General features: G+C 43.8%; 1 protein-coding gene across 1 annotated transcript in view; it reads right to left on the bottom strand.

The window, feature by feature from the left end:
- Nucleotides 1-1,282: 1,282 nt before the first annotated feature.
- Nucleotides 1,283-15,082, bottom strand: part of LOC308423746 (uncharacterized protein) — a 34,264-nt gene continuing 20,464 nt past the window's right edge. The window contains exon 6 of the mRNA XM_080920522.1: nucleotides 1,283-3,482. Within this exon, the coding sequence (XP_080776648.1) occupies nucleotides 1,789-3,482 (1,694 nt within the window). The 3' untranslated portion in view covers nucleotides 1,283-1,788. The remainder of the gene's footprint in view (nucleotides 3,483-15,082) is intronic.

Here is a 15,082-nt window from a genome sequence, read left to right as displayed (position 1 = left end):
ATATGACAAAAACTGCAGGAAGCTAGCTCTAGCTGTGACAAGGGCAACGGAGGAATCGACACTAGGACTCAAGTCCATGGCACTGTCGGGAGCTGCTGCTGTTAGGAACTGAGGACGGCTGGCCTATCAGCTACGCGTGATGCGCTGCGCTGACGATCAGCTGGCTGACTCCATACCAAGAAAATTTTGGTTGGTCTGCATTACTGCCAGTACAGTAATAAAGTAAAACTAATATTGCTGTGTGCACCAGAGAGACTCATGCCTACTAGGAAAACCCAAACTAGATCTCTACCATCAAATTCCAGAGACACAGTGGCTCAGGGTTACAGAGATATTCAGCATGAGCACAGGGCACATGTGTGATGTCAATATTAATACCATTTTAATTATAGGACTTAAGGTTTCTCTACAGCCTCTAAACTAACTTCTGATATGCAGTTGGTAATTTATTCAGTAAAGGAAGAACTCCTAAGAATATATTTCTGTCTGACTTTTGACTGAGATCTTCCACAGATACTTAAAATTGATAAATTCTGCATTAACTCTACACATTTTTATAATATACATCTCTGTGAGCTGTGTCCCAATAAGAGATTTTCTTAGATCACAGCAAAGGTAAGAATCTTTATTTTTGCCTATTGACTCACTTAAAAAATTACAAGCAATGAAGATTTTCATACAACTCCCAGAGCACCTTTGGATTTCCTTAATACCAGTAATTCTCAGCTCCAAGGTAAACTGTTATAAAATTCATCTTCTAGTATTTTTTAAGTGGAGCATGGGTTAAACATTGATTAAAACCTATTTCATGGTCATTATGGCACTGGTAAAATTCTGTTGTAGTATGGTCTCCGAATTTGTACACTACAGGTTTTCCCACATTTATAGTCTTCCTCCTCAGAATGAATCTCCTCCTCTTCCCTCTACCCCCATTTGTTGTATTTATTTTTTTTTCCCAAGGCAGATTTTTCTGTGTATCCCTGAATGGCTTCAAATTTAGAAATCCACCTGCCTCTGCCTCCCAAGTGCTAAGATTAAAGGCATGTGCCTGCCTAGAATGGATTTACTTAAAGTCACCAAGATCAGATTTGTTAAAACATCAGCTACCCTAAACATGACGTCAGGAGTGTCTCTTCTATGTGAATCCTTGTACTAGTCCGGCTGGCACGAAGTCGAACAGTCTGTGTGTGGGGAGTGACGATTATAGGAAAGATAGAAGAAAAGACGAAAGACACAGAATGGGAGGGCTGCAGGTCTACAGCACGCCAGCAGTGAGTGCAATTCTCATAGCCTTTTTAATGCTACAGTACCATGGGAAGCAAAGCCACAAGCCAACAGAAAAAATTACTGAAATATACACATAAGACATCTCTTCCACAGAGCTGGAGAGATGACTCAGAGGTGAAGAGCACTGGCTGCTTTTCCAGAGGTCCTGAGTTCAATTCCCAGAAACCACATGGTGGCTCACAGCCATCTGTAATGGGATCCAATGCCCTCTTCTGGTGTGTCTGAAGACAATAACAGACATTGTACACACATACATAGAATAAATCTTCAAAAAAGACATGTTCCCATTCAATAACCTCTGTTTCTCCCACCAAGGTCAATAGAATCTTCAGCCCCTTGCCTCGAGTCTCAAGCAACCTCCTCAGCAGGCCACGCAACCTGCCAACAGACTCTGACCCGCCTTGACTTGCCTGGCAGGCAGAACTTTTCTCACCTTTCCCCGTTTCAGAGATGCCTCTGATATCTGCTAAGACTGGTCACACTTAAGGTCTCACACAGGTATCACATTGGCAGCTTCTGACCAATGTGGACTCTTTGATGGTTAACTAGATCAGAACGCTGGCTGAAGCTTTTGCCACACTGAGTACATGGGAATGGTCTCTCTCCAGTGTGGATTCTCTGATGAAGGGTAAAGGCTGAGCACTGACTGAAAGCCTTCCCACACACACATTTATATGGCTTCTCTCCAGTGTGAGTTCTCTGGTGCTTAATAAGGTCTGACTTTTGACTGAAACTTCTGGTGCACTGTGTACATGAATATGGTCTTTCTCCTGTGTGAACTCTATAGTGGAGGATAAGGTCGGAACTCTGACGAAAGGCTTTGTCACAACTGCTACAGTGGTAGGGCTTCTCACCAGAGTGTACTCGCTGATGTTTAGTGAGGTCTGAACTTTGACTGAAACTCTTACTGCACAGATTGCATGTGTATGGTTTTTCTCCAGTGTGGACTCTTTGATGCTTTATGAGATCGGAGCCGCGACTGAAACTTTTAGAGCAGCTGTTGCAAGGGTATGGCTTTTCTCCAGTGTGTATTCTCTGGTGGAGAATAAGGTTGGAACTCTGACTGAAAGTTTTGCCACATTTATCACACTCATAGGGCTTCTCCCCAGTGTGGATTCTATAATGTTTAACAAGATCTGATCTTCTACTAAACATTTTGCTGCACTGACTACATGGGTAAGGCTTCTCTCCGGTATGAACTCGTTGATGATTAATAAGATCTGAAAGCCTACTGAAGCTTTTGGCACACTGATTACACGGATAGGGTTTCTCTCCAGTATGAATTCTCTGATGCAGAATGAGGACTGAGCTCTGGTTAAAAGCCTTCCCACATTCACTACATTTATATGGCTTCTCTCCAGTGTGAATCCTTCTGTGTTTAATAAGGTCTGAATTCTGGCTAAAACTTTTGTTACACTGGCCACATGGATAGGGCTTCTCCCCAGTGTGGATTCTCTGATGGAGAATACGGTCAGAGCTCTGACTGAAGGCCTTCCCACACACATCACACTTATACGGTTTCTCCCCAGTGTGGATCCTTTGATGTTTTATGAGATCAGAGCTCTGACTGAAATGTTTGTAACAATGGTTACACATATACGGCTTCTCTCCAGTGTGGATTCTCAGATGTTTAACCATGCCTGAGTGCTGGCTAAAGCTTTTACTACAATGACTACACTGGTAGGGTTTCTCTCCTGTGTGGATTCTCTGGTGTATCATAAGATCTGAGCTCTGACTGAAGGCCTTCCCACACTCATCACACTTGTAAGGTTTTTCACCAGTGTGGACTCTCTGATGTTTAATAAGGTCTGAGCTCCGACTAAAACTTTTAATACACCAACTACAAGGATAGGGCTTCTCTCCAGTATGGATTCTCTGATGCAGAACCAAAGCTGAGCTCATCCGAAAGGCCTTTCCACATTCATCACATTCATAAGGTTTCCAATGAGTTCTTTGGTGCCTAATAAGACCTGTATTCCATGCAAAGCTTTGGCCACATTCATCACAGTCATACTGTCTTCTTTTAAAGAGCATCTGATCATTCAATTCATCCCCAAATTCACAGAATTCTTTGCCTTTGGAATTGTGGAGAACATCATCCTTGGGGCTGCCAGACTCTTCAGTCAATGTTTCCATCTTCCCTGTCATTTCCTCCTCTGTAGCTGGCTCTCCAATCTTGATCTTACTCTCACCATCTAGAACAATAAACAAAATATAAATGGAAAACGTGTTCCATGTTGTAGGAAAGTTCCAGGTGAAGAAAATCAGTTCTTACCTGTAGGTGCTACAGTAAGGGGGGATATGGTAGCAGGCCCCACATGGTTGACAGACTGCAAGGTGGTGGCCTCAGCTGAAATGGGAGGCTCCCAACATTGAACAATATTGAGGAAAACTGGGAAGATTCAACAAATCTGGATCCCACATTTGTAGAAGGCACTTACCAGATACAAAGAAAGGTATGATTTTTCATAGGAGGCCTGGGAAGAATGAGATTGATTCACTACAATAATAAAAGTGTGATTAACTTAAAGCTGATAACTTATTAATATGCCTTAACAGCACAGAAGTGTAGGAAGGAAGGGAAGTTGGTTTGATTTTATCTAGCAATGCTCAGATATTTAGGCTAAGAATAAGGTGCTAAAGAAAAATAGTGAAAGAGAAATAAAAACCTTTCAATTCCTTTGCACCTGCCTTTAAGAATCAGTATAAAACTGTTGTTCTATCTGCAGAACACACATTGTGTTCTAAACAACTCAGACAACAAGTCAGAGTGTTTCCGGTACAGCCATCATCTTAAAACTGAATTTCAAGGTAACAATATCTAACGTGCAAAAGGACTCTGATATTACTTATAGTGTCCAGATGGAACTGAATTTGGTGTCACAAACAATGGGGTCAGAGAAGTAAGATGGCCACGTTGTCTCTATTTTCTCAAACTGGATGCATTAATGAGAGTAACAAGAAATCAATTTTGACACAAAGACTGGTTTTGTTTTTAACATGGGTCCAGTACACTTAAAATTATCTGTACTTGTGTATGTGTGTGTTTGTGCCATGTGTGTACACTGTCCTTAGAGCCAGAGGAAAGTTAGATCTCCTAGCAGTTGTGAACTGTTCCACACAGTTGCTGGCTGGTGAGTGTGGGTTCTCTAGAAGAACAGCAAGTACTCTTAACCACCAGCCATCTCTCCGGCTTCCAGAGACAGATGTAAAAATCAAGGGCATAAATATAAATATTTAGACTGAGCCTGGTTTCATGTCAGCTCAGTTACACCACAGCAGTAAAGTACTCACAAGGGTCTGTTCCTTGCTGTGGTTTCTTAACCAGGACATCTGTGCCACTCCCTTTAACGCTTGGGGGACACTGTGGAGAAAGAGTAGAAAGGATGCAGGGGCTGGAAGAGAGGGACAAGGGGTGGGAAAGTCTTTTTTTGTTTGTTTGTTTGTTTTTGTTTTTTTTTTGAGACAGGGTCTCACAATATAGCCCTGGCTGTCCTGGAACTCTTATAGACCAGGCTGGCCTCGAACTCAGAGATCCACATGCCTTTGCTTTCCAATACTGTGATTAAAGGCATGTGCCATCAATGCCTGGCATACAATACTATTTTTAGGAATAACATAGCCATTGCAGACAAGATCTCATGGGAGCTGTGACTGCCTGTACTGGGCTTCATGAGTTTGAGTCCGTTAAAACCTAATTATAGAGCAGGGAAAAACTCAACAGACCTACACTGCCTGCTAAACTCTTAATGACTGATGGAGTCTGGGGGAGGGGCAGTCACTGCCTTCAGTTTGTACCAAACAGTGAGCCTACCAGAATCCAAAGGATAATTTCAAACCTGTTGACACGCAGACTCTCCTGGCTGAAATCATAAAACAAACCAGACAGGAATGTGGGAGAGAACTTACAGGGAGGAAGGGGCTTAATAGGGGCTGCAGAAAGACCAGGGGTCCAATGAGAGTACAATGTAGATGCACATGCACGGAACGGCCAAAGAATATATTACTCGGCAAATACTAAGTAAAGCAAGCAATTTCGGGCAGCATTAGCAAACAGTCTCCAGGCGGACTCACAGTAGCACACAGGTCCTCTATCTATTCCGGCCAGCACACGGAACTCCTGTCTCCACTATGCAACACTGAACAATACCACAACTTACTATAAACTTCCAATTCAAGTGAGGTCTCATGGCCTTTTCCTGTGGTCCTACCACTTACAGAGTGGAGGCAGGAGGACCAAGGATCAAGACCAGTTTTTGCTATTAGATTTGAAAAAGTAATTCCTACCTGGCTTGATGCTAAAAATGCATCTAGTAAGTGGGACTTTGTGAAGCTTAACTAGCCATACTTTGTTTTAGTGGTTTTGAGCACACAAGGGCCTGAACTCAGGACTTTGCACCTCAGTGAAGTGCTGTCGTGTTGACTTGCACCCCAGACCTCCAGGTAAGTTCCTTTTAAGTTATGGAGCATATTTACCTCCAAAACCACAAGACTTTGAATGATATGGAGAATAAACAGCTAGTTCCTTATCTAGGGCGCAGCTTAGCAGTTCCATCACAAGTCTGGACTCAGGAACTAGTGAACTTCTTCACTCTCCTTTACCATTCACTGACTTCCAGTGTGGTTTTGGGTGAGCAGTCTGGTCCGTTCCACACACTGAACTGATATTCCACATCTTCATAGAGCCAACTGAAGATGTCCAGCCTACTGTGGCTCTAGGGCAACACCAGACCCTACAGCACCGAGAGCCGAAGATCTGTCTGCAAATACTCAGCAGCATTATGTGGGGGTGGGGCTGTTCATAAGCAGTGGTCAAAGGCACAAATAGATTCAGTTTGGCTAATTTCAAGGCCATCATCTGTTGTGTTCCTGCATCCCTAAAGAGCCCTTCAGGTGACCTCTGTGGGAGCCATGGATTCATTCTGAGGCCAACAAGGAAGCCATCACTTCCCTTAGAAGTTCCAGCAGACCAGCATTTGGACAGGCAAGCAGGAAGCCTGCTTGAGTGCGCAAGCCACAGGCAGTGCAGCACTGGCTGGCTATCTCTTCCTTACTGTTGAACTCCTTAGTTCCCAAGCCCTTGGTATGGGCTGTGACTCCACCTGTCAGAGAAACCCTGTCCACCCCAGACTCCTCAGAAATAACTCCTCAGGGAGCCTCTTCAGCAGGAATTCTCCCACCCCCCCAGTCAGCTTATTAGGACCCAGTCTCCTCGGTGCTCAATTCTAAAGAGCCTGTTCCCTCAGCACCGACCTCGAAAGAGTGACCTCCAGAACCTGTTCTTCACCACCTGACCTTTCAAGATCACCTCAGCGCTGACCTTCTCAGTGCCACTGCCTCAGCACCAATGACTGTGCACCCCACCCATGAGGCCAAACTCTTCAGTGACACCCAGCAGGACTCTCTGCAGTGGTCTCCTTTGCAGAGCCTGGCTCTTCAGCAAGAACTGTCTAGAAGTGACCTTCAGTTCTGTACCATTCAGCACATAAATCACCAGACTCTATTCTTCCCTTAGACATTGGGCTAATTAACTTCCATGTAAAGCCAAAGTGTTAGTAACTTTCCTGACTACTGCCCCTAATGCAGTACAGATACATGCACAGGCAGGTGGAAACTTTCATATACTCAGGATACAATGCACTTACTGGTTCTTCAGGACAGTGAGTCTGAGGTAACCATTCGTTAGTGAGAAAGTTCTTGAGAACAGTAATGGCAACTCTAACACAACTAGGAAACCGTTTGAGAGTTCAGTACCTGTCTCCTCAGCATGGGTCCTTCATCTGATTGATCTCCAGGTAACAGGAATGTGCTAAATCACTATTAAAATTTTAAAATTAATTAAAATTAATATTTAAAATGAGCTAAAAATCACTATTAGTGTCAGTGGTAAATTCTTTACATGTACTGTCCTGTTAACAGGACAAGATGCTGACACCTATCCACCTTGCTGCCCTGGATAACTAGAATTAAAAAAGTAAAAAAAAAAAAAAAAAAAAAAAAAAAAAATCAAACAGCTAGCTAGATGACCCTTATGCCTTCCTTAATCAGCCATAATCTATCACTCCACAGAGACCTTGAGAAAACAACAGGAAGAGCACAGCTGTTTGCATAGGCTCACCAGGCTGTCTGAAGCAGTTTTGACCAGAGGTTCTATCACAAGCCTCAATATATTCTATATGACTCTGTGACCATCTTTGTCTAGGCCAGGAGGAGGGTGCACTGGCCCTGGTGGTCTAGGAGATACTGCCATGACCAGGGTTAAAAAGAGCCTGACCCAAGGCTGTTAATGCTCTAAACAATTAGCTGCAACTTGTCCAAGTTAAAAAAAAAAAAAATTGATGGCTCAAACACCTCTTTTTAGATTAAACAAGCCAGTCAGAAAGGGTTTTTCTGTTGCCCATAGTGACATAACATTAGGCCCCATACAAGGTTGCACTCAAGTACCTTTTCCTGCCTACCTTTAGTAGTGTAGCTGAGCTGGTACTACAGAACAGCAGCAGAGACAGTGACAGTAGAGACACGGCAGTGGTCAAGGCTGCTGGTGGCAGGCCAAGCTGCTAACAGGCAAGGGAGCCTGCTTTACAGCTACTAAACAAACTGGTCAGAGCAGGAAGCAGGGCAGTGGAAGAAGAGGGCAAGAGAAGACAGAGCTGAGCTAGAAGAACCAACAGCTGTAAGGAGCAGAAGGGAAACTGCAGGCTTGAGCTGGCGGAAGAGTTTGAGAGCCACCATGTTAGGGATGAACAATCAAAGGCCCTTTGAAACCCTGTGGATGGAACAGGAGTACTGGATCTTGATCCTTGCCAGGGTCCTGCTTGGCAAGACAAGCAATGGACTGGCCCAGGGCTTCTGACAGTTTCACTGTAAAGCTGTGGTCAAATGTCCCAGATACTGAGATGAGAGATGCTTTGCTGACTGTACCAGCAAGCACCTTGCAAAAGAGGAACTAGAGGTCCTTTGAGCTCCCAGCAGTTCTGCTGTCAGATGAACTGTATGGACTTGCTTTTTGCTTCCCTATTCGACCATACAAGGAGCTAGGATATGGCTACACTTGGGTCATCAGCCATATATCACTCCTCATCCCAGGTTTTAACTCTTCCTTTCTCATCCCTGGCCTTGTCCTCCAAAGTTCCAGTGCAAACCCAGGTAGAACTGCTGGTCCAATTCACTTAGAGGTCCCAATACCCAAGGCACACACAAAGGCTAACAGAAGTGGGTGTCGCTTCTGCCTAGTCTGCTTGTCTGCTGCCTACTCTCACTGTTGCCATACCCAACAGTTGTGCCCACAGGTAAACCCAAAATGCACAATCCCACAACCATAACCGAGACTCTATACTAAGTTAATGTAGATTGTATCAAGTTAGCACTTAACACTAACCATCACAAATATGATTCCTAAATTTGGCCTGCAATTACCTCCTCCCTACTGATTCATTAACAGGCAAAAAGTAGAAAAGTATTTATTGCGCAGTTGACCACATACTTGGGTATTAATTCCCTTGAACTCTGGGGCCTCTGCTCTAACAACTTTTTCTAGAAGGCCACGTCTGTATCAGTAATTCATCTATGCAACTTTTGCTGTTAGTTTGTTTGTTTTATCAACTTGACACAAGCTAGGGACACCTGGGACAAAGGAACCTAAATTGAGAATAAAAATGCTTCCATCATGTTGGTCTGTAGGCAAAACAATCTACAGGTTGTTTTCTTGATTAATGATTGATGTGACTCTGTGTGTGTGTGTGTGTGTGTGTGTGTGTGTGTGTGTGTGTGTCAGCAGATGAGCCTGGCTGATATATAACACCAAGCTGGACAAGCTATGAAGAGCAAGCCAGTGAGCTGTATTCTAGGATTCCTGCCTCTAGGTACCTGCCCTGATTTCCCCTTACAATGGACTGCAAACTCTAAACTGAAACAAACCCTTTCTACTCCAAGTTGCTTTATCACAACAACACCTCATGCCTGGAATTTCTCATGCTGCAGAAATTAGCTTTCTGTTGCTAGGATGCTGTGATAAAACATATATACACACACAAAAATGAATACATGATGGATTTAAAATTATTTTGTACATGATATATATGAGCAATAATAAAACATTACTTGCAATGGTTAAAGCCCTGGGACTTGGGTCATTTATAGAAACACATAAGACAGACCGTGGTCATAGAGAATAAAAAAGCCAAAAGCCTTATAATGAAAAACTATGCATAAATGGTGAAAAAAATTAAAGAAAATAAAATATGCATATATATTTAAATCTAAACATCAGTTATGTTATAGGTAAGCTAATCCAATAGTGGAGGGCCCACCACTGTTGTCATGCTAAATGGACATGCTAAACATTTATGTTTACATACATAGGTTAGCGCTGTCCTTAACCTTGGCCAGAGATGCATATCTCTGTAGTGGGCAGAGTTAATGCAGAGACTAATAACTGGTCAAAGTACTAAGAATAAGTGACCATTGAGTACTAAGTTCTTACTGGGATATCTATTATAACCTTCCTACTCCCTAGGCTCTGGAACATCCCAGGGGTGAGGGCGGGAAGACTGAATACATTGGAAGACGGTGAGGACTGCTGTGAAACAGTATCTTTTAGACCTGACGCTGTCATTGTTCTTATCAAAGCTCTGACTATTTATACAAGACCAAGCCAATAAAGTATGTCAACATTCCTACAGGCAGCTTAGGAAAAAGAGAGATGACATGAAGCAGGGAGCATGTCAGGGGGAACTCGTAAGGAACTTATAAGAGGCACCGAGGTTAAATGTGATCCAAATGCATTGTTTACATGTATGAAATTGTCAAATAATAAAAGATAATCCGTTTTTAAAAGAAAGAGCCAACTGACTAAGTACCGGACCACTAAAACTCAAAACAAAGCCGTAAAACTTTGCTTTGAGCACTAAGAACATGGTATCACTTAAAAGAAAAAGTCTAGACAGTCGAGAATACCCAAAATGCACCGAGGCTCACCTGACAGAAAGTGATGGTCTTGAGATTCGTAAGTGAATTGGATCTCCATAGGGTACAACTGGACACCTCAGGAAGCAACTGGAGAATTATCATTTCTTCTGTAGGATCCTCTTGTCCACATAACGGTCTGAAGCCAGCAGGCAACTTGGTAGCTCCTGAGCTCAGACGAGAACCACTGTAGAGATGGATGTCATTTCTGAGACTACAGTTTCTAGATCACCTAGGAGGTGGTCATTAACCCTTTGTGACACAATTCCCCTTACAAGGTAAGAGATGGTCAAACCAAGGCTGGAAATGACTCAATTCTAAAACAGGGGCGTAATACTTGCTTTAGAAATTAAGATGTTATTCTCTGCCTTTCCTTCGGTTCTAACACTCACGAGTCAGGTATCTTTTCCAGCTCTGCAGGCTGATTGGTGTGGGCTCATCCACTTCGTTACTGTACCAGTTCCAACATTTCGGACGTTAATGTAGTTGGATGAAAGGCCCGGTAAGCACGGACTTGCTGTCCACGGAATACTAGGCTACCAACCCACCAGTTCTCCAAGCCCAAGAAGCCATCCTGCCTCTCCGGCGCTGAAGAAACTGCCGGTAAAACGCCACCACCCACAATTCCTCCAACTTCCGTTTGGATGCAAGGCACAGAGACAACCGACACTTGGCCGCTCTAGGAAACTGGGAGGATCACAGCTCTATGGTGCACTCTCCCAGGAGTATTTTCCAAGAATTAGGAACCTGGACGTTGCCTAAAAGAGACTCCGAGCTTTAGTGTAAGGGACCCTTTTGGCTCAAAGCTTATACTTTGTTGTGGTTCTTGAGATGAATATCAAAATCCGTCATCTTCTGGAAAAACTCTCTAGGGCCGGTTATTTTTTCTGACCAGATATTAATTCTTCGTGTCCTGATTCTTTTCTCCATCGGTTTCTCTTCTCACTCTCTCCTTCCCAAAAGTTAATTTCTTTCCTAAGTGAACTTTCTAAGTTTATTCCTTGTCACCCCCTTTCTTTCCTGCCATCCATCCACACCGTCCATACAGGGGACTGAACATGCTAGTTAAACTTTCTAACCCAAGTATCTTTTCATACAACCTCCGGTATCCCACCCGTCATAGTTGCGGTTTCTGTGGCTGAAAGGAAACAAAACACCTTGACCCAAAAGCAAGTTGGGGAGGAAAGGGTTTGTCTTGCACTACCATAGCGTTGTTCATTATCCAAGGAAGTGAGGACAGGAACTCAGGCAGGATGGGAACCTCAAGTCAGGAGCTAATGCAGATGCCAAGGAGGGACGCACTCACTGGCTTGCTTAGTCGGCTTCCTGGCCCACCAGTCCAGGGATAGCACCACACACAATGGGTTGGGCTCTCCCCTAACAGTACCTAGTAAAGAAAGTGCCTTACAGCTAGATCTTATGGAGACAGTTTTTTAAAATTAAGGTTTCCCTGCATTTGGATAACTTTAGCTTGTGTCAAGCTGTTGTAAGACCAGCTACTACACCACACCCTTACTAAGCCAAGACTCAGTCCTTGAATCTTCAGTCCCGAGTCTCCTGAGTTGCTGCGATTACAGGCATGTGTCTCTAGACCCGGTTTATTTCTTATTCTGCCCGCTTCTTGAAATAACGTCCACTATTTATTTACCGTGTACGTGTCTTTGCACATGCCAGAACATAGCATGGAAGTCAGAGGCAAAACCGCACAAGTCCGTTGTCTTCCTCCATTTTGAGTCTCAGGAATCAGATTCGGGCCATCAAGTTCATTTATCCATTTCACCATCTTGCAGTCCTTTGTGTGGTGGGGTTTTTGGTGTTGTTGTTCCTGGTGGTGGTTGGTTGTGTTGTTGGGTTTTGTGTGTGTGTGTGTGTGTGTGTGTGTGTGTGTGTGTGTGTGTGTGTGACTGAATCTAGCTCTATAGCTCTGGTTGACTTACTGTGCAACCTAGGCTGGCCTCGAACTCCTGGCAGTCTTCCTGCCTCAGGTTCCCGAGTGATGAAGTTTTAGGTGTGCACTATTACACCCCCCCCCCTTTTTTTTGTTGTTTGGTCATGAAATTGGGTTATTTACTGGTACAGCATCATTGTTCAACCAGAGAAGCACAATGGTAGTTGCATGTGTGTGCTGTATGCATGCATGCATGCATACATACATACATACATACATGCATGGATGCATACATACATACACACATACATACATGCATGCATGCATGCATGCATACATACATACATACATGCATACATACATACACACATGCATGCATGCATACATACATACATGTATACATACATACATACATGCATACATACATACATACCATGGAAAACCAGCTTACACAAACGCAGGCACGGGTCAGATAGCCTTGCAGTGCTTATGCCAAGGAGTACAATGCTGGATTTTGAAATTGACAAGACAGAAAGGAAGACAGGAAGAACGTGGAGGAAAGCAGTCAGGCAAGGACTTACACGGACAGGCTGATGGAATCAAACTCCGGGTTAAAGGTATTATTGTTTTTTTGTTTGTTTGTTTGTTTGTTTGTTTTGAGACAGGGTCTCTATTATGTAGCCTGACTTTTCTAGAACTCACTATGTAGACCAGGCTGGCCTGGAACTCATAGAGATCCACCTGCCTCCACTTCCTAAATTCTGAGAGTAAAGGTATGTGCCTTATTAACATTAGAAATTTTTTAGGACTATGTGAATTTATTAATTCAACAACTATTTCTATATTAGACACTGTGGCACAACATACATACAGCATTTAGAATGGTCTTCAAAAACCCGAGCCCGAACCTTTCCAGTTTGGAGATTCATGGGGAAGGAAGGAGACGCACACAGCATCAAGTGTTATGACTACACAATTATACAGTGTTCAAAGTTCAGTGAGGAACAGAACTCGGACCAGAGAAAACAGCAAGAATATTGTCCTTGTGTTGTTTGTACTCATTGCCTGCGTTTACTTCACAGTCTGGGTCCTGAAAGAACATGGGTGTTGGTTTCTGAAGGGTATTTCAGAATCATTTTAATTTAGTTATGCATTATATCAGGCTCAAAAACCAGTATTTTGATTTAATCCTTTCCTTACACTCAGGAAAACTCTATATCTTTTAAAATAATACTCTTCATAAAGTTGAGAAAGAATCACCAACAGAGGATCCTTTACGGCCTGATTAATGTGAGGGGAAAGTACACATGTTTTTAAAGTCATTTGAACACACATTGAAAAGCTAATAGTCTCTTTCACGCACTGACTTGATGCAACTCTCAAAATCTGATTCACTGTAATCTTTTATTGCAGTTTTATTATGTATCCAGTCACTGAGATACACCCCCAGGTACACGAAGCCATAGAAAAGTATGCTTCCGGGTTTCCTAGAGGGGCACGCTAGTTCCCACTTCCGGCGCTTGAGCACCGTAGTTTTCCAGCTTCCCAGGGCTGTGCGGGTAGCCTGCGTGGTGAGGTGAGTGCGAGGGTGCAGCCATTGGGCTCGGATGCCTTCCAGGCTCCTCTGGTGGGGCGCTATCCTCCCGTACACACTTCCCTCTACCTCTAGTTCCGAGTCCGCTTGGGGAGAGCCTGGAGCTGTGCCTAGGCCCCTTCGTAGGTTCACAGGTCGCTCATTCCGCTACGGGTGCCTTGGCTCTGCGCGTCCTCCTGAGGTTCTTTTGCATTTACCGGATTCCTCTTCCACCTACTGGCGCCTCCTGTGTGTCGGTGCTGGCAGGCTCCTTGCTGTGGACAAAGCTCGCTCCAGGACCGGGTCTCATCACGGTCTTAGCCTTTCCTTTATTAGACAGTTTAAAGCACCAAGTTCTCCGTAGGTTTTTAAACGTATTAGTGTTTTAAAATCTGAGACACAATATCCCAGGATGACCCAGAGCTCCACTCTAGCCCAGGCTGACCTTGGGTTTGGAAAACTTGTGCCTCAGCCTCCCAAGTAGCTAGATCCAGTTAGTCCTGGGCCGTGAGGTCTGGCTTTTTGTAATTTGTATCCACAATTAGATGTGTGCTTCTGTTTAACACATACCTCTCCTTGCTGTTAAGTTCTGTAACGGCAGGGGCAATGTCTTGATAACTGTACAGCTCTTAATGCCTGTACACAATAAATATTAGCAATTTTGTAAAAACTGAGGTCCTCTTCTAATGAGCACTTTGACACTGTGAGTAAAACAATACAAGCCAGCATTTCAGCGGAGAGTCATCTGAGATTATGGACCCTTATAATTAATTCCAGCACTCAGGTGGTGGAGGCAGGAGGATCAAATTGTTAAAGGCTGGCTCAAATATGATCCCGTGGCTCAAAAAACCAATCCAAACCAAAACCAACAACAAAAACAACAGTCCTGATTTCCCCACAAGCCACATAAGATGGGACAGTGGAATTCACACTATAGCGGGCCGTGAAGGCGCAGTGTATTGTTGCTTAGTAAATGACCAAGCAGCAATATTCTGACACATTATGCAGATAAATCAATAATAACAGCCTGCCTCAGCCAGTAGAGGGTTGGTTACCCAGAGGTGTCCTGAAGGTTTCCTCTTGGTCAGGCGGATGGCCAGGGGATTCATCTCCCGAACGTGGAGGCGGGCGCGCTGCCAGGCTCAGTGTCTCCCACCTCTATTCCCCTTTCACCATTTGCTGGGTGATCTAAATCCAACCTTTCTGATTAGAATCATTCACTTTATACCCTAGCAGACAAGTTTGCTTCCTCAGATTCCTATCCTAAGAAGTGTGCGCGCTGCCCTAAAACCCTGCACTGCCTCTGGGAGAGGATACCAGTCTGGTCCGGGCTTGTTTTTAGTGTCTGTTTTTTTGGGACGTTTTTTTCA

This window comes from Micromys minutus (assembly GCF_963924665.1).
Source record: "Micromys minutus genome assembly, chromosome: 8".
In the NCBI taxonomy this organism is placed as follows: Eukaryota; Metazoa; Chordata; class Mammalia; order Rodentia; family Muridae; genus Micromys; species Micromys minutus.
The sequence above is the reverse complement of the archived record's forward strand: the minus strand, read 5'-3'. Positions and strand labels throughout refer to the sequence as shown.